This window comes from Colius striatus, chromosome 7 (assembly GCF_028858725.1).
Source record: "Colius striatus isolate bColStr4 chromosome 7, bColStr4.1.hap1, whole genome shotgun sequence".
NCBI lineage: Eukaryota > Metazoa > Chordata > Aves > Coliiformes > Coliidae > Colius > Colius striatus.
In genome coordinates, this window is record NC_084765.1 from 36062854 (window position 1) to 36085974 (window position 23121).

The 23121-nt window shown below is 54.2% G+C and overlaps 2 protein-coding genes across 4 annotated transcripts in view; one reads left to right on the forward strand and one right to left on the reverse strand.

The window, feature by feature from the left end:
- Positions 1 to 11909, forward strand: part of FANCI (FA complementation group I) — a 24826-nt gene extending 12917 nt beyond the window's left edge. Inside the window, exons 20-37 of the mRNA XM_061999337.1 lie at positions 558 to 737; positions 834 to 955; positions 1325 to 1489; positions 1994 to 2173; positions 3478 to 3641; positions 4044 to 4120; positions 4583 to 4699; positions 5434 to 5485; positions 6070 to 6197; positions 6314 to 6382; positions 6511 to 6598; positions 6809 to 6993; positions 7598 to 7654; positions 7735 to 7794; positions 8524 to 8610; positions 9592 to 9687; positions 10209 to 10334; positions 11122 to 11909. Of these exons, the coding sequence (XP_061855321.1) occupies positions 558 to 737; positions 834 to 955; positions 1325 to 1489; positions 1994 to 2173; positions 3478 to 3641; positions 4044 to 4120; positions 4583 to 4699; positions 5434 to 5485; positions 6070 to 6197; positions 6314 to 6382; positions 6511 to 6598; positions 6809 to 6993; positions 7598 to 7654; positions 7735 to 7794; positions 8524 to 8610; positions 9592 to 9687; positions 10209 to 10334; positions 11122 to 11187 (2019 nt within the window). The 3' untranslated portion in view covers positions 11188 to 11909. The remainder of the gene's footprint in view (positions 1 to 557; positions 738 to 833; positions 956 to 1324; positions 1490 to 1993; positions 2174 to 3477; positions 3642 to 4043; positions 4121 to 4582; positions 4700 to 5433; positions 5486 to 6069; positions 6198 to 6313; positions 6383 to 6510; positions 6599 to 6808; positions 6994 to 7597; positions 7655 to 7734; positions 7795 to 8523; positions 8611 to 9591; positions 9688 to 10208; positions 10335 to 11121) is intronic.
- POLG (DNA polymerase gamma, catalytic subunit) lies at positions 10755 to 23029 on the reverse strand. Of its 3 annotated transcripts, XM_061999334.1 has the most exons (23): positions 22966 to 23029; positions 21953 to 22591; positions 21497 to 21692; positions 20900 to 21067; positions 20538 to 20684; positions 20257 to 20336; positions 19617 to 19799; positions 19362 to 19522; positions 19034 to 19157; positions 18599 to 18823; positions 18339 to 18459; positions 18081 to 18152; positions 17861 to 17980; positions 17487 to 17647; positions 17310 to 17363; positions 17104 to 17221; positions 16523 to 16658; positions 16174 to 16420; positions 15333 to 15455; positions 14898 to 15072; positions 14486 to 14694; positions 13544 to 13704; positions 10756 to 11607 (listed from the first exon to the last, which is right to left on the reverse strand). In XM_061999334.1, the coding sequence occupies exons 2-23, from the start codon at positions 22546 to 22548 to the stop codon at positions 11546 to 11548; spliced, it is 3639 nt and encodes a 1212-aa protein (XP_061855318.1). In that variant the 5' UTR covers positions 22549 to 22591; positions 22966 to 23029; the 3' UTR covers positions 10756 to 11545. The 3 variants fall into 3 exon arrangements, with proteins under 3 accessions (XP_061855317.1, XP_061855319.1, XP_061855318.1); XM_061999333.1 differs by lacking the exon at positions 22966 to 23029 and having other exon boundaries at positions 10755 to 11607; positions 21953 to 22722; XM_061999335.1 differs by lacking the exon at positions 22966 to 23029 and having other exon boundaries at positions 10755 to 11607; positions 17861 to 17963; positions 18052 to 18152; positions 21953 to 22722.
- Between the last annotated feature and the right edge of the window lie 92 nt (positions 23030 to 23121).

Consider the following 23121-nt stretch of genomic DNA (forward strand, 5'->3'; position numbering starts at 1 on the left):
GGGAGGTTCCCTCCTTCAACCTAATTCCACATGACAGTTATGCCGTGTGTGTCTAGCAGGGGGAAGAATCTGCCATTTGGTTTTGCTCCCTTGAAATTGTTGGAGATGAGACCTCAATGTTTCATTGGGTTTCTGAGGGAACAAATTCAAATTAACTACATTGTTTTCCCCTAAGGAAGCTCCCATGCTGTGCTGCAGTAGCGTGCTCAGGAAGGGAGTAGACTCTTCAGCTAGAGCCAGAGCCCTTTTGGAGATTCCCTTTCCATTCCCCCCAGCAGCTGAGGTAGCTGGGTTGAGGGAACAGTGGCAGCTCAGTCTTTACATCCCCTATAGGCAAGCTCAGGCAGGCAGCATCGTCTGAAGCTACACTTGGGTAGGTGCATGTAGGATTACAGATCCTCCCATTCTGGGAATGAGGCATATTCTTGAGCCTCACATGAGCCTCTGAAGACAGCTGTGGCTCTCTGCATCCAGTGATAACAGTCTGGCCCATGGCCACTTCTGCCAGTGACCTCCAACGAGAAGGCTGGGTGTGACTGTGTGACTGCTTCCTTCAGGCCCATCTGCTCTGCTGTATCCAACACTGTCTTGCCTGGTATAAGAGCACTGTGCATCTCTGCCAAGGAGCTGAAGATGAGGAGGAGGAGGAGGATGTGGGATTTGAGCAAAACTTTGAAGACATGCTAGAATCTGTCACACGACGGATGATCAAGAGTGAGCTGGAGGACTTTGAACTGGTAAATGAGATTTTTTGGTTTGACTCAGTGGAAGAAGACACTGAGTTTTTGTCAGGTTGTGAAAAGATTTCTCACTTGTTTCCTTTACCTCTTAAGGATAAATCCGCAGATTTTTCTCTGTCTTCTGGTGTCGGTGTCAAGAATAACATCTATGCCATTCAGGTGATGGGGATTTGTGAGGTCCTGATGGAGTACAACTTCAACACAGGGAATTTCAGGTAAAACATCAAGCCCTATCCTCCAGCACCAGCTGTGCTATACTGTGCCTAGCCCTGCAGAGTACAGCCTCATGGTGAGCGCAGGATAATGGTGCCAGCACAGAGTCAGAGTGGTGTTTTCAGAGTGCTTTGTGGCACAGGTGTTCACAGAATGATGTCTTCCTTTTGAATGCCACATGTTGTGGGAGAATGGGATGTGACATTTTATAGCAGAGCAAGTCAAAGAGGAATGGATATGGGGTACACTGTTAGGGAGGTGGACAGGTGTCATACGTCACGGTTTTACCATTTCGAAAGTGTCATTGTGTAATTCAGCAACTGAGGCTTCAAATGGGAAACTTGAAGACTGGATTTTCTCTGTTATTGCAGCAAGAACAGGTTTGAGGATGTCTTGGGCCTGTTTACATGTTACAACAAACTCTCAGAAATCCTGAAGGAGAAAGCTGGAAAGAACAAATCTACTTTGGGCAACAAAACTGCACGGAGCTTCCTGTCCATGGGTTTTGTATCTACTCTGCTCACAGCTCTGTTCAGGTGAGAAGCTGTCGTGTCTGGAGAAGCCTATTCACAAGCTGGTTTTGTGGTGCACTGCCTACACAGTACAGGCATTTTTGTTTCTGTATATTGTGACAGCACTTGTCTGGAGAGCATCATAGTCTAGGTAGGAGCCAGAGCTGTGCAACTCCTGGTATTGACAAAACAGCTTCTCTGGACCTTGCTTATGATTTGTAAGGCCTTGGAGAGCCTCTGCTCTTCCAGTCCTGAGCCATTCCCCAGACAACAGACTCCAGCATTTGAGCTCTGTGGAACAGAACCAGACATCAGTTCAAACCATGTCTGTCGATGTCTTTGGAAAGGCTGGTGGAACTCTGTCCTACAAGTGCTCACTGCAAGCTACCCAGAGAAAGGCTCTTTTCCACCCTGAATTCAGCCAATGGTTTTATTTGTAAATACCTGTTTAGATTCTGAATCCAGTAGGCCATCCCTGTGCTTTTTCAGTGCACTCTCATCCCCCTGACAGTGCTCTTGCTTCTCCAGGGACAATGCCCAAAGCCACGAGGAGAGCCTGGCGGTTCTGCGCTCCAGCACAGAGTTCCTGCGCTATGCTGTCAGTGTGGCTCTGCAGAAGGTGCAGCAGCTGGAAGAGACGGGACAAACTGATGGGCCAGATGGACAAAATCCTGAGAAGATGTTTCAGAACCTCTGCAAAATCACACGGTGAGTCACTGTGGCATGTGGAGACGTCGGCCCTAAAAAAACAGCAAGGCATTTGGGGCACTTTTGGTTCTCAGGGAGGGTTTTGAGAGAAGAACGTGGTCTAGAACTGTTTCAAAGAGTTATTCTTTCCAGTTGAGATTGTTGCCTTTGCTCCAGAGAAATCAAGTGGAGGCACTACAGTTTCTGTCCCAGTGTGAGTGGTACAGCTCTAATAATGGTGCTTGGCCTGGAAGAATCAAACACTTGTTTTCAGCCTCTCTCTGAATTTTGATTTGTCGCTTATTGTCACAGAGAATATGGGATAGTTACAGGGGGAAGTCTCGAGGCCTCAAATTCCCTCCCAGCTACAGTATACAACAGATGTGAGAGGGACACAAGCTTTAGAAAACATTTGCTTAGGACTTTGGCGAGATTCTTGAAGACATTCATGCGTCTAATCCTTTGAAAATCCAAGAATGTTAACTATGTAAATGTTTTTGGGGATCTAGGTCATATCTGCATGGGGTCTTTTCAGATCCCAGTCAGCAGAGAGCACAAAATGCAAATTACCCCTGCCATGAATAATGCCTGTTTTGTGTCCCACCCCAAACAATAGAGGCTATTTTTGTTGTAGCCATTAGGACTACATGTGAGCTACATGTTTTGTGTGACTGGACATTGAAATAGAATAAGATCATCTGTGCAGGCAACAGAACTAATGAGAAGAATGGAGAGGGAACAAAAAAAAGAAAGGGAGAAGTGGGCTTAGGAGAGCAAGAAAAAAAGGGATGTTTGCCTACAAATAGAGGAGTTTCCATTGGGCCAAGCAATTTTGCTTCCATCAAAGCTTTTCACTTATCTTTGCCTGTTTTTACTTCTCTGATTCTCTGACTGTATTTCTATACAGCCCTGTAACGATATCTGACATTTCAGAGATTCAAACTGCCAAGAGAAAAGCTCTTTTTGTCCCTGACAGTTTTGACACAAGTGGCCAGTGTTTGGGTAGTCTGAGACAGAAGGAAAGCTGGGCGGAAGAAATGCGTGTAGAAAGATGGCCTTGAAATGGGATTGGAAGGTCCCTTGAAAAGAATTAAATAGTTTAGCTGTGCAGGAAGAATGCTTTGGCTGAAACAAAAGTCTGAAACAAAATCTTAAAGATGGATCTCTTCTCCCTTCTCTTTCCTATAGGAAAAAGACCTTCCAATTTAGTTATATTAAAAATAAAGTCCTCAGAGTAGAACCTGTGATTAGCCCTGTTCCAGTTCTTGCACTGTGCAGCCAGCTTTACTGGAGCGTGGGATATTAACTCATCTCCCATCCCCTAGGGTTCTGCTCTGGAGGTACACTTCAATCCCCACTGCTGTTGAAGAGTCAGGGAAGAAGAAGGGCAAAAGCATCTCGCTGCTGTGCTTGGAAGGTTTGCTGCGGATCTTCAACACAGTGCAGCAACTGTATGCTGCCAGGATCCCCCAGTTCCTCCAAGCCCTGGGTAGGTACATGGGACAATTCTGCTCTAGGTTCTAGCCTTCTTCCAGTCTGTATGTGGATGAAGAACACTGGGTCCCTAACTAGAGAGAAAAGGGACTGATCCCTGTCTCTCAGGAACAAAGTGGGCTTAGTAGTGTTGATTTTTCACATCAGAGGCAAGTTCCAGAGATATCTCTGCTTGTTTTCATAGAGCTCAGTCTGCCAGCAGAGGATAGTTGGGGTCTGATATAGCATTCATCTATTTGAAGTTTGCCTTTAACACATTTTGTGCTCACCATGGTTTTGCAGTCTGTATTCCTCCTCTAGCTGTGAGCAGTTGCAGTCTTTCCCACTTTTGGAAATAAATCCCATATTCTGCTCTTGGCATTTAGCTTTTTTTTCTGCACCTCTCTGTCTCTGCCAGATATTACTGATGGTGACGCAGAAGAGACGGATATTAATGTCACAGAGAAAGCTGCCTTCCAGATCCGACAGTTTCAGGTAAATACCACTGTGTGCTGCAAGTGTTCCAAAGCACTGATAATTCTGGCAGAAAACACTGCTAGCTCTCTGGTGCTTGACCACGGGACTGAGTATGCGATGGCAACCGCGACACTAATTCACTGGCAGTTCACAAAAGTTTCTGATCCCTAAGGAAAGCTTCCTCAGGGTGCTGTGCAGAGCTGGGTTGGAGTACACGTGTATTTACAGAGCTATGGTGGCCTTCAGTGCCCTTCTAAACTTACTTGAGTATTGTCAAAGTCACACTGAATTATACACAGTGTAAGCACTCATAATAAAACCCAGCACTCGCTCTTTAAAAGAGCCCTCTTTTTATGTTCTTTATCATTTTCCTTGGTGCTGATTCCTTTATCTGCTGCAGCTTCTGGTTATTTGCTGCTTAAAACAGCCCTGCAACAAGCATGCACGCTCAGGGACTCTGTCTTTCCTTCCCGTGACCAGAGGTCTCTGGTGAACCAGTTCAGCAGTGCTGAAGATGACTTCAACTCCAAGGAAACGCAGTCACTCATCTCAGTTCTCTCCACTTTGTCCAAACTCCTGGATCCAACTTCTCAGCAGGTGCTCCACGACCTTCCTGGGGTGGCAGGGATGGGTGTCATAGCCATAGATGTGGGAAGAACATTATCAGATTGGGTTGAGATCTGAGAGCTCTGACGTGTGTCACATGCTCCTGCAGACCAGACCATGTCCAAGTGACAGTTTGTAACATTACCCAGCACACTCCTGTCGAACGCCTGCAGGGACAGTAAAGTTGTATCCCCACTACACTCCTGCATGTTCTGATCCTGCCTTTGGACACCCACAGTCTGAATTGACTCCTTTTCCTGAGCAGGGTCTCTCCTAACAGCCTGGCTGTGCTCTGGCTTCCCCATGGGGACAGAGCTCACAATGGCCAGCAGACTTGTGCCCAGTCCAAAGTGGCCGAGTGCCTAATTCCTTCCATGCAAGGAGGCATCTTCTAAAGTGCCCTGATTTTGCAAGCTGGGGACTGCACTAAAAGTGTGCCAGCAGTCTGGAGTCATCATTTACCTTAAATTAAATGGAGCTGTTACTCTGGCCAAGGGAACATATAGCCATTGCCCTCTCCTGGATCTCAGCTTGTCTCTTGTTATTAGGTTAAGTGTCCCTTGTGGAACTTCACCAGAGCATGGCCAGGTGCCTTTCTGCCAGCAGGGGACCTTGCTCATCTCCCTTTACTGTGATTCATTGTCTTCAATTTTTTAACTTATTATGAGGTTTGTACTTTGAATGCTGTTTCAAAGCCGTGATTCTTTTTTTTCCCTCTTATACAGTTCCTTCAATTCCTGACTTGGACAGTCAAAGTTTGCAAAGAAAACGCTCTCGGTAAGTAGCCTTTGGGGAGCATGTTTAGATGTGATGTGTCTATTATTAGACCTTTAGATGCTCTGCTGTTGTGTGGCCTGTTTTTACCCCTCTGCTACAGATGCATTTAGGTCCCATTCTGTGGCAGATTGCCATGACACTGAGGCTATCATCACGAGTGTTAGGGAGGAAACTCCATCTCTATAAACATTAGCGTTGCTGAAGAAGCTGCTCACTTGGCTTTTCTCCCTTGCTATTTAGCACATCTGTTGTTCAAATCTGTGTTTGTACTCTGGGAAGATAGTACTCTTGCCAGAGCTTGTATTGCACTTCCTCAGTGCTTCTGGTCATCATTTCTCTATGAGCTGAGGGCTCCAGTGTGCCACATTTCCCCTTGCAATATGATATGAGATGCCCACAGTGCAAACTCTGCTTTTGTAACTGCAGTATTTTGGGAGGATCTTCACCTACTGAGTGTAATTTCTGGGAAAGCAGGCTGGTAAATCCGTACCAAATGGGAGGCTTTCCCTCACTGGATGTCTGATGTTCCTAAATGGCCTCAGGAGCTCCTGGCAATGCATTGTTTTCTTTTCCCTTCCCCACAGAGGATATCACTTGCTGCAAGGGTTTGCTGTCTCTGCTCTTCAGCCTCCACGTGCTGTACAAGAGCCCCGTCAGCCTGCTGCGTGAGCTGGCACAGGACATCCACGCTTGCCTGGGAGACATAGATCAGGTGGGATGCAGAAGCAGCCTAACTCTTCAACACTGAGTGCTGTCAGAGCAGAACTGATGCGTCTCTGGCACAGCTGAAGTTTTACTCACCAGAGTTTGTTCTCTCCCCTCTGACAGGACATAGAATTGGAGAGTCGGTCCCATTTCGCCATAGTGAATGCCAAGACTGCAGCCCCCACTGTCTGTGTGAGTCAAAGCTGTGTTTGTGGAACAACCTGGAGTTTTCAGGACTACTCTGCTACAGGTGGCTTGTAGCATCCTGTTGTGCCAAACTCCTCCAAAATCCTGTTTTGTTATTGGTGTTTCTGTCTTAGCTGCTGGTTCTGGGTCAGGCAGATAAGGTCCTTGAAGAGGTGGATTGGCTTATCAAGAAATTCAGCAGTCTGGCATCAGACACATCAGGTAATACAATCCTCTGAGGGCAGGTTAAACTCTCCCTTGAGCTGGTTCCACGTGAATGGTGTAAGAGAGTGTTGTCACAAAACCCTGCCAGTGGTCATTTTCCCTGTGCCACACTGGTGCTTTGTGCACCAGACACACAGGCAGTCTTTGTGCCTCCTACCTGCATAACTGGATCCATTAGACACACGGTCTTTCATCTCTTTCTTCTAGAAGAGTCTTCTCAGGCATCAAACCAAATGCAGGCTCTGGAGAAAGGTGTAATTCTGCAGCTGGGAACTCTTCTGACAGTTTATCACGAGCTGGTACAGACAGCACTTCCTGCAGGGAGCTGTGTGGACACGCTGCTGAGAAGCCTCAGCAAGACATACGCAATTCTCACCTCCCTCATCAAACATGTGAGTGCTGCTCTGCTGACAGTGGGCTGGCTAGCATCTAAAAACATTTTTCCCCATCTGCTCCAGCAAGCTCACAGTGACCCCTGGCAGCAGCTATGCTCAGGACTGGGCTGTTGATCCCTTGCAGTAGATGAGTCCTTATTCTCTTGCCTTTCATGCTCTCCCATTTCATGACCTCTCTGCAGCAGGGCTAGGTGTACCAATGCAGGAGAGAAAGGAAAGCTGGCTTGGGCTGTGTGTGGCTTGGTGTGGCCATTCCCACTCTATGTTGTAGGTTCCTCTGTGGGCAGCCACAATGAATGGCACTAGTAGGGTCTTGGTGCTCTGCAGTCCTGCCCTTGCCACTCAGTCCCACCCAAGGCTGAAGCATCAGGCAACTGGGCCATGAAGACAGGCTGGTGGAGGTAGGCTGAGACAAGGTGGTGAATTCCCTTGGCTCTCTCACAGCCCTGGAATGCAGACATGGCATTTGGGATAGAGCAAGCCACTGGAGAGGATAGTTCTAGCAAATCCTGCCCTCTCCCTTGTGCCAAGAGATGAGCTGCTTTGAGCCCTGCCTGGAGACAGCCTGCCTAGAAGCAACTCTCTTGCCTTTTCCTTGCAGTACATCCAAGCTTGCCGCAGCACCTCCAATACCATCCCAGGAAGGCTGGAAAAGCTGGTGAGTGTGAGCAAAGGGCTGGAGGAGATGGCTCATTGCCTTCAGCTGGAAGTTACCCCAGCCTCTCTGCTTCTTTGCAGGTGAAGCTCTCCGGTTCTCACTTGACCCCACAGTGTTACTCCTTTATTACTTATGTACAGGTAAGGCCTAAATTAACTGTGGCAGAATCTCAGGCTATCTGATGCAGAGTGGTGTATCAGCTGCAATACATGGGCACATTTGGGGATTATTAATCTTCTTGACATGATTTGAGTTTCTTGTATTTCAAGCTTTACTGTGTCAAATAATAGTCTGAGGTATTTCAGCTCCACTGGGACCAAGCATGTTGATTTCTGCTCAAGCAGGGAAAGAAGGAAGAGGGTGTTCAGGGAGTTGGTTTTTAGCTTTTATTTTCCCCTCTCTGTTCATGCTTTTTTTTTTTCTTATGGAAGAGATTAATACTGCTGTTAACCACAATGGCAAATAAAGGTCAACAACACTGCAGTCATCACAGTGTAAAGTAATGTGGGTGCCAAAAACTGCAGTGCCAAAGATATGATTTAGCTGTTTGGAGAGGAAACAGATTTTTGAGTGAGGAATTGTCAACAGACGTGGCATGCTGGGGAAGGTGGAGTGGTGTGCAGAGCTACCACTCCTGGGGACTTCTCACACATCCCTATTTCCTAATATATAAATGATGACATTGTATTTTCCTTCCTTCTTTTTTTTTGGAGCTGACCCCAATTCCATCCTTCTTGTATCACTACCTTTCTGTCATCTAGCTGGTAACTCTGTTGGCTGGCCAGAGCAAAGACTCCTCTGGCCTTACTTGGCTGCCCTTTCTTCCTTGTTTACCCTCTAATGCCCCATCTTTTGGCATCCTTCTTCAGAACATCCACAGTGAGAGCTTAAACTTTGCAGAAGAGAAGAAAAAGAAGAAGAAAGAGGATGAAGCTGCTGCAATCTCCACAGTCATGGTAAGGTTGACTCACTCTCTTTTAGAACATGGGCTGTATGTGAACTTGGGATCACACTTCAAGGCTTGTATTACCTGGTGGCTTCTTACAGATCACCAATGACAAATTGTCCGTAGGGCCTTTTAAGTGAAAATGAAGTTATTCTACCTTAACTTCAGAGAAAGTCTAAACAGAAAAACCTCAAACAAATAAAAACCAACCCAAAAATGCCACTGTCACTACATGCAGCCTGAAAGCCCACAGCCATGAAACAAAGGTAAAGTCTGGACAGTCTGTCTTGGCTGATATTCCAAAGGATGAAATAAGTTATGAAACTACAGAAACTTATTTGTTGGAACTAATACTGCACTAAGTGCTTCTTAATTTATCAGTACAATTAAAGATCAAGGAGTGGATTCCACTAAAGTAAGGCAACTGGGAATGACTGGGTGGCTTGGGTGGGAGAAGTGAACAGGCCAGCAGGCTCCTGGTTTTGTGTGTCCTCTGCTCCCAGCCAGCAGTGCCTCTTGTCTCAGCAGTTGCCCCAGACATTCCTGGGATATGAAGGGTCTCAAAACCACAAGCACGACCTTCCTAGCAGTTCCCAAAGTGCATGGAAATGGGCTCAAATGTGTCCTTTTACTGCTTTATCATCACCCTGGGGAACAAACACCAGTGGTGGGAAATAAACAGGGCAAATAGATGGTGAAACAGCCACGTGCTCCTTGCCTGGAAGGCAAATGTTTGTGATGCCTCTGCAGAGCTAGAGTACAGGAAGGTTTTGCTCCAATGGCTGTCAGGCGCCTCAGGGCTGTGGGCTGCAGGCAGAAGACAAAATACAGCTGTTGTGGGAGTCAATTTAAAACCAATAACAAACTGGCAAGGCTTGCTGGGGCAGGACTGGCATGGAGCAAGGCTACTGGAGAATCTTTTCTTCATGTCATGGTACAGCATCATTGTTCACTTCCAAGAGAACCCCTCCCACTCCTTTCTGCATTTCAGGCCAAGGTGCTTCGGGAGACCAAACCCATCCCAAACCTGATCTTTGCAATAGAGCAATATGAGAAGTTCCTTATCCATCTCTCCAAGAAATCAAAGGTAATGTGAAGCACAACCCCCTCTGGGACCTGAACACAGGAGGCTCAGCACCACGGTGGAGGGCTATTGCTGGTCCACCTTATAAAGCCTCTATTCCTGTTCAAGCTGGGGAGGTGGCAGGACCTTGCACTCTGTGCTGCTGAGTTGCCATCACACTGACACCAGCAGCTGCCAATGGCCTGTGACCGAATTGTGTGCTTTCTGGTTGAGCAGAAACTTAACACACCTCATGCCAGCTTTCCTTACCCCTCTTCCACCATCCTGTTTCATGGTCCATCTCTCTCCTGTTCATGATGAGGGTACTATGTGAGAGTGAGAATTGCTGGGCTCTTGGGAAAACAGAGCTGTGCCACAGGACTGCACAGAGGCAGGTGCTGCCTCACCCACCTTCCACTTCAGTCCTGCAGCATTGCTGTGATGTTCTTAGGGCTGTGCAAAGGACCAGGCAGGGTAGAAAACTAAACAAAGATGCTAATGGCATATGTCCTCTTCCCCCTCTTGTTTCACCTTGGTTGCTGCAGGTGAATTTGATGCAATATATGAAGCTCAGCACCTCCCGGGACTTCCGCATCAACGCATCCATGCTCGACAGTGCCTTGCAGGAGCACAGCACAGAGGATGCTGAAAATGAGCCAGACAACCACCAGGTCAGAACTCATCTAGCTGCTTTTACCAATAGGCTTCCCCCTCTTTTTGAGGCCAACTGTAGCTGCGAGCTGTGCAGGTATATGGGAAATGAGGACAGTTTGTCTCCCCTGGGTTAGCTCTCACTTTAATACTAAGCTGATAGGAAGGAGTGAAGAGTTAGGCTGGCTCACATTCCCTGCACTCCCACCCTCTGCCTTTATTTCCATGCACCATGTGTCAATATCTGTGGTCTAAGAGAAGTGAGACTGCTCTTAAGGCCTTGTTGTTTGCCTCCACATATAGAGAGGTCTCTCAGCATTACCTCTGAGGACCTACCAGCTGGCCAGGATCAGACCTTTGCAGCATGATGCAAAGTGTTTTTGCATGTCAGCTGATAAAACAGCTGGCAGGGGAAACCCTGCAAGGCATCCTTCCCCTCAGAACCCTCTCCTCTACTGGACAAAAGTTTACACAACCTGTGCTGGGTAAAGAAATAACCAATTTACTTTGCTGATTGTCCATGTTTTTATTGGTGCTTCTGTCCTTATTTTCCTGAGTGCTTCAACACAACAAAACCCAGCACAAATAATCCCTGTCCTTGCCACTGCTAACCTGTGGTCTAAGGTCCAGCATGAACTGGGGGGTCCACAGGGAAAGTCTCAGTGGGTGAGAGGAGTCCCATGTTGAGGTTATTTTGTTAGGGAGGAAAAGAACTCAATCCTGTTCTGGTTTCTCTAGGTAAACATTCCTCACAATGATCCCACAAAAATAATCACACTCTGTACTGTTACTCCCTCCCCTCTGCAGAGCAGCACAGCAGAACAAACAGACGAGAACCAGGAACCCAAAAAGAAGAGACAACGAAAGAAATAAGGCTGTGGGTGCTGCTGCTGCCTCCTCCCAGCGAGCCTGTTCTGCAGCAGCCTCGCCTGGCTCAGGGACAGACAATGTTTTCTTGTTTCTCTTGCCAAAACCTCATGACTTCTTCCTTCGTGCCCGTGCGTGTGCAAGCAGCACCCTGCCTCGGGTGTTACAGCTGGCTGCTGCCCTCAGAAGCACCTCTGCTCTTCCAATGTGCTGCTCTCGAAACCTTCTTCCACAGGAACATCTCTTCTTACAGCAAAGAGGAAACAGAGGGACCAGGATCAGTCCCTGCCAAAAGCTTTTCCTTCTGCCAGGCAGCTGGGCTCTGGCACACACTCGGGACAGCTGTCCTGCCACTGTGGCGTTGTCACTTCTTCTGCAGCGAGCCTTTGGTTATTTCCATGAGCTGATATATATCCAGCGCTTCTCCTGGAAGGCAACAGCACGGTCAGGTCCCTGCCTGCAGCATCCCGTAGCCCTGGGCACGAGCTGCTGCACTTCAGAGTGTGGAGCAGAAAAAAAAGCCTTAAATCCATGCCAAGTTCTGGGTTGTGGGGCGGTGTGAAAGCAGGAACCAGCCCTGGGAGGAAGCTGGAACCAGGAGCTGTTCTGCCCTGGAGCTGGAGCCTGGGGCTCTGCGGGAGCAGAGGTGGGGGCCGTGCTGCTGGGGTTTTGCTGACCCTGATGCAATGCCCTTGGTTAACTTGCCTTGTTCTTGGTGAGAACTGAAGTGCCTTTTTTGCCCATAGAACATAAATCCTGTTTCTAAATGCACCCTTTGCCTGTCAGACTCCTAGTGAAGGTTACCTAGGGATGAAGGTATCTGAGGTATCCAATGACTGAGAAGAAAGACGAGGGGAGGTTCTTAGCTGGGGACATGCTACTGGACACCACGGAGGCACCAGTTTCATGGTAGGGTTAGAGGGAGTGAAGAGGGGGATGACTCTAGGCCTTGGGGTGGCTGGGGAAGGACACAGCCCTGCCAAGGCAGGTCCTGAACAGAGCTGTGCTAAGGTTGGGGAGGGGGAGAGAAAGCACCAAAGGTTGGAAAAGGTGGGGTCTGGAGGGCACAATCTAATCCCAGGCTGTGGTGGGAGTGCACAGGTGGGCCCCTAGGAGAGGCACAAAGCAAAGGGGGGCATGGGAGAACAGTCAGAGGTAGGGAGAAACAGCAGCACCTGTGGACTGGAAAAGGAGGGGCAGAGGGAGGCTGGCAGCAGGGCAGCTGCTCCGCAGGGATGATGCTAAGCAGAGGAGCCCTCAGGGAACTGCTGTTTAGGCCAAGTGCTCTGCCTGAGCTGAGGCTACTGCAGAGGGGTACAGGGGGTGAGCTCACAGACACTGCTCACCTGGAGGGTACAGGGGGTGAGCTCAGAGACACTGCTCACCTGGGGGGTACAGGGGGTGAGCTCAGAGACACTGCTCACCTGTGGGGTACAGGGGGTGAGCTCACAGACACTGCTCACCTGGGGGCTACAGGGGGTGAGCTCACAGACACTGCTCACCTGGAGGGTACAGGGGGTGAGCTCACAGACACTGCTCACCTGTGGGGTACAGGGGGTGAGCTCACAGACACTGCTCACCTGGGGGCTACAGGGGGTGAGCTCACAGACACTGCTCACCTGGGGGCTACAGGGGGTGAGCTCACAGACACTGCTCACCTGGGGGCTACAGGGGGTGAGCTCACAGACACTGCTCAGCTGGGGGCTACAGGGGGTGAGCTCACACAGACACTGCTCACCTGGGGGGTACAGGGGGTGAGCTCAGAGACACTGCTCACCTGTGGGGTACAGGGGGTGAGCTCACAGACACTGCTCACCTGGGGGCTACAGGGGGTGAGCTCACAGACACTCCTCACCTGGGGGGTACAGGGGGTGAGCTCACAGACACTGCTCACCTGGGGGGTACAGGGGGTGAGCTCACAGACACTGCTCACCTGGGGGCTACAGGGGGTGAGCTCACAGACACTGCTCACCTGGGGGCTACAGGGGGTGAGCTCACAGACACTGCTCACCTGGGGGGTACAGGGGGTGAGCTCACAGACACTGCTCACCTGGGGGGTACAGGGGGTGAGCTGACAGACACTCCTCACCTGGGGGGTACAGGGGGTGAGCTCACAGACACTGCTCACCTGGGGGCTACAGGGGGTGAGCTCACAGACACTGCTCACCTGGGGGCTACAGGGGGTGAGCTCACAGACACTGCTCACCTGGGGGGTACAGGGGGTGAGCTCACAGACACTGCTCACCTGGGGGGTACAGGGGGTGAGCTCACAGACACTCCTCACCTGGGGGGTACAGGGGGTGAGCTCACAGACACTGCTCACCTGGGGGGTACAGGGGGTGAGCTCACAGACACTGCTCACCTTGAGGGATGCCATACTTCTTCTCCATCCCGGTTGGATTTGATGGCGTCACACAGTTCATGGTCACCTCTTTCCTTAAGCACTGGTCCACATCCACTGCGCTGAAGAAAGCCACTGACTGTGGCAGATCCTGGAGGCCCAGTTTGTAAGCAAACATGCACCTGGAATTAAAACAGGAGCGGTGGTGCTGTGCTTCACCCTGACCCATGTCCCATATGGCTCTGATAAGCTACAGCTTCACAAAACTGGCCAGCTGTAGTGAACTGTTCCTTGGCACCCACAGCACTCAGTGGATGGAAGACAAGGGGCTTTTTAAGGCTGGGTACCAGGAGGGCCAAGTTACTGCTAAAGTGGATGTGGGAGGAATAGAGTCAAGGTGTGCTGAGCCTCTTCTATCAAAGAGAAGAGTCCAGCCCCTCTGCTACTGGCTAATCCTCCCTGGCAGCTCAGAGGCTGGATGTGCCCCGCAGGAAGCCCTGTGCTCACAGGAGCTGGCACAAAGGCAGGAAGGCTGGCGAGCACCAGCAGCCCTTTCAGAGCAGGAGCTTTTCAGGCTGAGCTTTAGGTTGCAGGGAAGCAGCAGGAAGGCCCCACACTGTGGAAGGGGGAACAGTGCTGGTGCTCACAGCAGAGCTGCTGAGGGCAGGGGAGGGACAGGGACACTTCCAGGCAGAGCAGAATGCTGGGCCCTGTTGCTGCAGAAGCCCAAGACTAACCATATTCCCCTCTTGCCTGCACATCCCTGGAAATCAAAGCTGAGCCATTCACAGCCACTTGAGTCACATGTGAGGAGCTGCACCTTCCAGTGCCACCAGCCTCCCTCGAGCAGAAGGAAACTGCTCTGCACCAGCTTGCTGTGGGCAAAGCTACGGCTGTTGCTGTTACTCCAGCTCCCTGAGCTTGCCCTATCCCAGCCCTGAGGCACTGGTGCTCAGCTCTCACCTGGTGAGGAGGTTGGTGATCTGCAGGGCCAGGGCTGCCCGGTAGCGGTCTTGCTGCTGCACCAGGTACCGCACCTCGTCGTGGATGCTGATGCAGAAGCGCCCGTTGATGTCAAACTCCTCAAAGAGCCACTTCATGGCGACCAGCATGAGGTGCAAGTAGTCAACAGCTGAGCTCTGCACCACCCAGTTCACTCTGCTGGTCAGAAACTGGTGAAAAGAAACACAGATGGGTGCTAAGAGAGCAGTGGGATCCAGGGCTGTTGGTTTATCTTGATGGCACATAGACAAAACAAAAGGGTTTCCTTCATGGCTCCGAGACGTCTCCAGCAGCCAAAGGCTGAATGTGGGGTTGGCAGGGTGGAGAGGACGAGCAGAGATGAGAGCTCGGCAGGAGAGAGACGCCTCCTTACCTCGCCCTTGGCCACGGCGGGCTCCAGGGCCCTGCTGATGTGACAGCCCAGCACCGGGGTCTGCGGGGAGGGGGACAGGGCGATGCTCTCCAGCTTGTTGAACATTTCGGACTCGGTGCCTCCAGACCACACCCGGTGCCTCACCACGTTCCACTTCAACTTCTTCTTCCGGGATCTGGTGGGACAGAGGGAGGTTTGCTGGAAGCGTGGGAGAACCTCAACTGCTCCCTCCCGCTTTGGGGCAGCTGGATGAGCCCCTGCAGCCTCCTGCTGGTAACTGTTTGCTGGGAGAGACTGAGAGCCCCTAGATCAAACCTTCCCAGCCCTAGAGGAGCCAGGAGGGAGGATGGGGACTATCCATCTCCCCACAGCGCTGCAGCTCCCGCCACCTCTCACCCCAGTGCCACCAGAGCCATCAGGGTGGGAGCATCTCACCTTTTCATGGCTTCTCTCTGGAGCTGCTGGACATCGTGGGCTGACACCGATCCATCCTCTGCCCTGTCCACATCCAGGTTCAGCTCCTTCAGCAGCCACTCCCCATCCTCAGAGAGGTGAAACCTGGAGGGGAAAGTGACTCATGCCCAGGTCTTGCAGGACACCATCGCCACCAACTCCCTGTCCCTGCTCCCCCTCCACCTCATCGAATCACAGAATCATTTTGGTTGGAAAAGACCTTTAAGAACATCGAGTTCAACCCCTCACCTCACACTGCCAAGCCCATCACTAACCCACTTTCCTCAGCACCTCACATATGTGTCTTTTAAATATCTCCAGGGATGGGGACTCCACCACCGCCCTGGGCAGCCTGTGCCAGTGTCCAGTAACCCTCTTGGTGAAATAAGTTCTAATGTTCAATCTAAACCTCCTCTGGTGCATCTTGAGGCCATTTCCTCTTGTCCTGTCATTCATTACTTGGGAGAAGAGACCAATCCCCACCTCTCTACAACTTCCTTTCAGGTAGTTGCAGAGAGTGATCCTGTCTCCCCTCAGCCTCCTCTTCTCCAGATTAAACATCCCCAGCTGGCTCAGCTGCTCCTCATCAGACTTGTGCTCCAGACCCTTCACCAGCTCCACTCCCCATCACTGGACACGCTCCAGCACATCAATGTCCGTCTTGCAGCGAGAGGCCCAGAATCAAACACAGTATTTGAGGTGTGGCCTCTCCAGTGCCCAGTACAGAGGGACAACCACTGCCCTGGCCCTGCTGGCCACGCTGATACCATTGCCCTTCTTGCCCAGCCAGGCACTCCGCTGGCCCGTGGCGCCGAGCACGCACCTGCGCACGCCCTTGGTGACCGCGTACATCTGCTGCGCCTTGGCTCGCGCCTGCTGCTGCGTCAGCCGGTGGTTGAACTGCATCAGCAGCCGCTCTGCGAAGGGCTGCCCGGCCCCGTAGATGCGCCCATAGTTGAAGACCTTGGCGTGCTCCCGGCTGATGCCCACCGTGGCCGCCGTCTTGCTGTGCAGGTCCGTGGCGTTGCTCTTCTTGCCCTGCAGGGTCATCCAGCCGAAGGCCGTGCAGCCTGCCGGGAGGGAGCAGGGCTCGGGCACCGGCCGGCACCGGGCTCAGGGGGGGACACGCCGCTGCCCCGCACGGCCGCCCCCGCGCCGCAGCCCCGGCTCACCGTGCATGCCGGCGAAGTGAGCCTCGCCCAGGATGGCGGCTATCCACAGCTCCTGCGAGTCCACGTCTGCACCCACCAGCGAGTAGCCGGGCGGCACCTGCACCATGGCCTTCAGCTCGCTGCCCACACGGTCGGCCTGCGGAACGCGATGCCCAGCTCAGCACGAGCCCCCCGCCTACCTCTGCTCCTCAGGGACAGGAGCAGCCTTCCTCCCACACAGCGCCGCTGAAGCTCTGAAAGCCAAACTCGGGTTTGATGCACACGTGGGGCATCATCCGTGTTTTTATTCGCCTCAGGGCTCCTGAAGCACAGACGGGGAGCTTGGGGAGGGACAAAGCTGGTTCTTCAGCCTTGTCTTCTCCTTTCACCAAATTCTGAAGCTCAGCAGCCCTTGTTGACTCCTACCCCTCTCCCAAAGGCAAAGCACACATCAGCCAAAAGCTCTCTGCACCAGCCCTTCCACCTCAAACCTCAGCATCCAGCCCCAACTCCTGCTGCCAACCCAGGCTGCTCCCTCCAGTCCCAAACACGCAGCGGGTGCCCCAGCTCCCTCCACACCAGAGGAGCGAGCGCAGCCGTACCCGGGCGTTGCTGGCCGTCAGCCACGTGGGCTCCACCGCCCGGCGAGTGATGGTGCCCGCCGTCACCACCTGCGGCAGGATGGCTCCATACTCATCCTCCTCGTTGTAGTCGGGGTGCCTGGCACAGAGGCGAAGCTGAGCATCACCCTGCCAGAGCCCGCCCACAGCAGTGCCCACGGCCCCGGCTGGGGACCTTCTTCCCTTACCTTGTCACCACGCGAGGCAGCTCCCCTTTCTTCAGCCACACCACCATCTGGGAACTGGGGTGGGACAGGCAGCAGGTGAGATGCTGAGTCCCCCTGCACACACACCACCTCCCCTAGCCGTGCCACAGCCTCCCCCTGCAGCGAAGCCACAGCCTGGCCGGGGGCTGAGCTGCTCACCTGATCCGCTTGTGAGCGTTTCTCCAGAACGAGATCATTTTGTTAATCTCGAGAGCTCTGGTGCCGTGGGTGCGGCCCACAGCAGCCCTCAGGGTGCCATCCTCCATCTGGGGCAGGAAATCCTTGGCAAAAGGGCTTCCCACGTTGTTTTCGTTCCCGTCCTTTAGAAGCAAAAGAGGTGCCAAGGGTCAGTGTCTCGCTGCTCTGCGTCAGTCTAGCTCTGTGCATCCTCCTGCACTTCCACCACCCCGTCCCATGGGCCAGTATCAAGTGGGTCCCAGCGGGGTGACAGACAAGGGGATGCAGTTGTGCAGCAGGATAAGGGAAGCTGGGATGCAGGGTGGCCAGAAAGCCCCCAGGAGCCCCCAACTTGCCTTGTGAGGCAGCTTGAAGAACCAGCACCCAGGGATGTTGACATCGTTGTAGGGACCGTTGCCATGGTGGTACGAGGGCTGGCTCCTCGCCTCCATCAGCTCACTCAGCTCACCCATCTCCTGCAACATGATGCCAGGGATGCTCCCAGGCATGGCAAGGGGGGAAATAGAGCAAAGAGGGACCAATCCACCAGCGCATCACACAGGAATCCCCATTTACCTGCTCCAGGCTCTGGTCCGCTCCACACACTCTCTCCTCCACATCCACCTCCCGCTGGCTCATCTCCTCCACCTGAGGCAGAGGGACCAGGGGGAAGTGGGTCAGTCACTGATTCTCCAGGGATTTAACACTCGTTAAAGGTCATTTCTTACTTCCAGCCCCTGGAGCCACACACAGGGCTGGTTTTTGCATGTACACAGGAAGAAGCTCAGCCCCATATCTCCCTCCCACTGAGTGACCCTCCACCCCTTCCTTCACCTTCTGCCAAATCGTGCTGCTGTCCATTGCCAGCAGCTCGTTCTCCACAGTGGCCTCCAGCCCCGGGGGCTGCTCCTTGCCTTTCTCCAGGCAGTACTGCCTGTACAGCTGCTCAATCACCCTGTCAGGGCAGAGGGCAGGGCTCACACATCCACCACGAGACTCGAGGCTCTGGGGCAGCACCTGGGCAAGGTCCCAGGGAGCTCCCAAACCTTTCCATGCCAAGTCCCCAGCTCGGCATCCCACTACACTCCCCTCACCTGTGTGGGCAGGCAGGGCCCTCCTCTGAGGAGGAGGCTGCTGGCAAATTGTCCTGTCGCCCTGGCACCAGGTAGCCCCAGCCATGCTTCTCCGAGTAATGGAGAGGGAAGCCATCCCAGGCCAGGCGCATCAGCTTTGGGGTCACCCTCATCTGCAGGCTGATGAGGCTGGGTCCTGGCACCCACCCTGTCTCCTCCAGGCGCAGGCACAGCTTGCGGTACCAGCTGGGGAGCAGCAGGGACAGTCAGGGAGCGCTGGGAGAGCCCCCAGGCTCCCCAGCTCACTCACTCCAGGACACCCAGGCTGCCTTACTTACCCCAGCACACCCTGGCTCATCACTCACCCTAGGACACCCAGGCTGCCCCACTCACTCACCCCAGGACACTCAGGCTGCCCCACTCACTCACCCTAGGATATCCAGGTTCCTCACTCACCCTGGATGCCCTGGCAGATGCTGCAGTCTCTTGGGTTGCAGCGTGACCGTCTCCTTCAGACGCTCCAGGCAGACTTGGCTCGCAGGGGCTTTCAGCTCCTCATCCTCACCAGGGGGACCAGGGTCTGTTGGGGTATGAGGACAGGCTGGCAAACAGCCATCCCTCTGTGCCACACCACCAGGGACCTCAAACCAGACCACACCATGTGCCCCAGCATGGGGACACAGGCCAGCGATGCCTCACCCCACCAGCACCAGCAAACCATGTCCTGGGCACCCATGGGAAGGTGTTCCTCAGTCCCCCTTCTCCAGGGACCAGCCACACTCACCCTCCTGCCACTCCGGCAGGGACTCGTCTGCACCCGCTGCCACTGGGGAGGCTTTGCCGTTCCCATCCTGATCCTTCTTCTTTTTCTTCCCTGGATTCTTCTTCTGCTTGAACTCCTGCGTGTCCCACTCCAGATCCCAGAGCCAGGGGTCATCCTTGTACCTGCCGACGTGCTGCTGTCACATCACAGCAGCACCCCACAGCCCCCAGCTCCGTCCTGGGAATGGCAGGACTCGCAGCCCCAGCCCAGGGGTACCTGTCCTCATGCAGCAGCTGGCAGGCATCATTGGCCAGGTTCATCAGGGACTTCTTCATCTCCTTCTGCAGCTCCTCGTAGATGTCCTGAGCATCGCCCAGGTACCTCTTCCAGTTCCCATTGACTGGCAGGTAGGACACCCCCATCTCCAGCATCCCTGCAAACGTCACAGGGTGGGGACACCTAGATCCCAAAGTAGTGAGCAATCAGATGTCTGCTGGAGGAGATTTGCCCTGAAAGCACCAGACTGAAATGGATGTGAATGTGTCCACCTAGTTTTCCCTGCCCCGCACAGCCTTCAATGTTCTTCCCCCAAACCCACACAGATTTACCTTCTGCCTGCCCCACACAGAAATTACTGTCCTAAAAACAACCCTGCCACAACCCCAAAGCTGTATCACTGCCTCACTAAGCCTGCTCACCTCCTCCAGCCACACTGTGCTGCTGTTTACCCCTTTTTACCTAGAGGTGAGGGTCTGAAATCCCTCCTGGAAACAGGTTCAGGGCCCCCCAACCTCCCACCACCCCCCAAAAGACAAGAGGAGCCACATCCCATCCCCTGAGGGAGTGTGGTCCTCCTTGCTGATGGCCAAACTTGCAGCCCCTTGGCCAACACTGGCCAGGGCTTGGCAGGTCTCACCTCTCCATGAAGAGCGGCAGTTGCTCCTGAAACACCTCATGGGTAGCCCGGACATCGTGGGCACAGTATGACATCAGGTCCTGGGGGCAAAGGTGGGTGACAAGGTCAAGGACAAGAGTGCACAGGACAAGGCGCAGGGGCTGTGGGAGGATGGGGCACGTCACGGCCCCACACACCCCCAACACTCTCGCAAGAAAGGGCAGTAAAATGAAACTACCCCAGCAGCTGCTCCCATCCCTGGCTCCCGCTGCCAGACAGGGTGTTGGGGTGGCCACTCATACCTGGAAGTGACTCCTGATGTCAGCCATGGTGCCCTTCACAAAGAGCTCCCGCGCCTCCTTCTCCAGGGGCTCCCCCCCGACGTAGAGCGCGTGCACGTCTGCCAGGTTGTTGATGCTGCTGACGTGCACCCAGTCCCACGAAGTGATCTGCGAACAATGGGCAGCTCAGACACTGCATCTCCCACATCAGGAGAGGTAAAGGATGCTGCTCCTCCATTTTTAAACCAAGGTCACCTCATCTGGAAGGTGCTGCGAGAGCTCTGACAGCTCCTGTTCTGCCAGTACAGCAGCAGATGGTCCCGTTACAAGATCAAACCCAGTGCCCACCATGCCACTGCCAGCGCCCCAGCTCCCTTACTCACAGCTGGTCCCTCCATTTTGCTGCGTGTTTTCTTCATGTGCTCCTTGACCTGCTGCAGTCCCTTCCTCTTGCCATGCTTGGCAGCCATCCAGAGGCTGCGCTGGAAGCCCGTCAGCCCCGAGATGGCCATGTGCATGCTCATGGTGTCCAGGAAACGCACCTGGGAGCCCTGGGATGTGCCAGACACAGGAAAAGAGATAATGTGGGATGTACTGGAGCAGAAACATGCCAGCAAGCACTGCCCTGTGTCACAGAGCCACAAGCCTCTGCTTAGGCAGCTTTTGTCAAGGCAAAGTTCTGCCTCCTGGCACTAGTTTGTGAGAGCCAAGAGTATCCCCAGGACAGGCTGTCAGCTGCTCACAGGTTCCTGCCACATCCCCAGCTGCAACCCTGCAGCCTCCAGCAACCTCACAGGGTGCAAGAATGTCTCCCTCTAAAGACATCCAACCTCAACCTGCCCTGCCAGCCAAGGCGAGCACAACTGTGGGGTGTCTGTGCAGAACAGCATCTGCCAGAATAACCTCAAAAAGCTGATGCAAACTATCAGCCCAGTAACAAACTGCAGCTGCCAGCACAAAGCACCAGCAGGGTGGATTACCTGGATGAGGTACTGTTCCTTGATGAATGCCCGGTCGAAGGCCACGTTGTGTCCCACCACCACTCTCTCTGGCCAGTCCTGCTTGCCAGCACTGCCAGCACCTGCGGGGCTCTCCAGGGGAATGAGGTCGGCCAGGGTGAGGTGGCTGGACCAGGAGTACCGCTGCTCCAGCAGCCTCCGGCTGCACCACGAGTACCTGCAGAGGACGAGCAGCACCCACAGCCTTTAGGAAACAAAGCAGCAGCTCCTGGGACCAAAAGCACCCACTGCCGAGCAGGATCCCAGCCCTGGGAGGGAGGCGACCGACCCCGGACGGACATCCCACATCCCACAGCCACACTTCAGGGCTCAGCTCTGTTTTCCTCACAAGCCAGCGGTGTTTGTGGGAAGAGGCTCAGCTCAGGAGCATCCCCATCCCTCCCGAAGCCGTCCCCCCCCGCCGTGACCCCAGCTCACCAGGCGTGCGGCGAGACTGCCACGGCCAGCGTCGGGCAGTGCCCGTCAGCCACGCACACCTCCACGTCCAGCACCACCGCCCGCTCCCTGGGGAAGTCCACGGCCTCCTCTCGCCCGTCGGGGTCGTAGCGGGTCCAGCCCAGCCGCCATGCCCACTGTGCGGGCATGGGGGGCAGCTGGCAGCGCAGCAGCTCGTTGGCCGCCTCCAGGTAGGGCAAGCTCTGCTTCTGTGCCAGGAGCCGAAAATGCTCGTCGATGTTGTCCCCGTACATGCGGGGCAGCTGCAGGTCCACGTCGGGCAGCGTGGAGGTCTCCTTGCCCCACAGCTCGTGCCGTTGCAGGTGCTCCACGCTCCTCTGGATGTCTGACTCTGAGTAGTGCACCTGGGCCCCCCGAAAGATTTGCTCATGGAGGGTCCTGGACAGCATCTGGATGTTGAGGGGGTTCATGCGCCGCTGGCCCTGGGCGGGCTCTTGGCTCGGGTGCTCCGGCAGCGGACGGCTGGCAGAGGAGCTGGAGCTGCATCGCTGGGGCCTGGGGGGGCCGTGGGCTGCAGCACAGCCCCTCACCGACCTCCCCCACGGGAAACGCCTCATCTCCTGCCCCTGCTTCGGCGCTGCTCCCCGCGGGCGGCCGGAGCTGCAGGGACAGACAGCGAGGGGCGGTACGCACCGCTGCCGGGACTCCCACCGCCCCGCAGCCTCGAACCTCTGCAGGGCTCCGCGGAAACACCCCCCGTGCAGCCACGCACATGGCCCCCGCATGTGTGCGATCCCGCAGCAGTGCTCAGCCTCCATGAGCACGCAACGCCCCTCCACTCCTGCAGCCGTGCACCCCTTGTAACCCCCACACACCCCCGTGCACCCCCTATACACCCACGCACCCCCCGCAGACGCGCAGCCCCTTATACACTCACACACCCCCCCATCCACCGCTGCGCCCCTCCCGCAGCCGTGCTCCCGTCACACAGCCGTTCTGCCCCCGCCATGACGCGCCCCGCTCGCCCCACGCACCCGCACGGTCCCCGCGCGCGCCGCCGGAGCCCGGGCCTTGCGGCGGCCCCAACCCGCGGCCGCGGGCGCTTCCGGCCGCGCTGACGTCCCGTCCCGTCGCGTCCCGCCGCGTTCCGCCGCGTCCCGTCCCGCCTCCCGCCTCCCGCCTCCGCTTCC

Bases quoted from the DNA above. Each gene is read 5' to 3' on its own strand.
- POLG (XM_061999335.1), bottom strand. From the start codon at position 22,716: ATGCGGGGGCCATGTGCGTGGCTGCACGGGGGGTGTTTCCGCGGAGCC. The intron at 20,685-20,899 runs GTGAGTAAGGGA...CATTGTTCGCAG, and splicing joins GCAAAATGGAGGGACCAGCT to ATCACTTCGTGGGACTGGGT. The intron at 17,648-17,860 runs GCAAGTTGGGGG...TTGCTTCTAAAG, and splicing joins TCTTCAAGCTGCCTCACAAG to GACGGGAACGAAAACAACGT.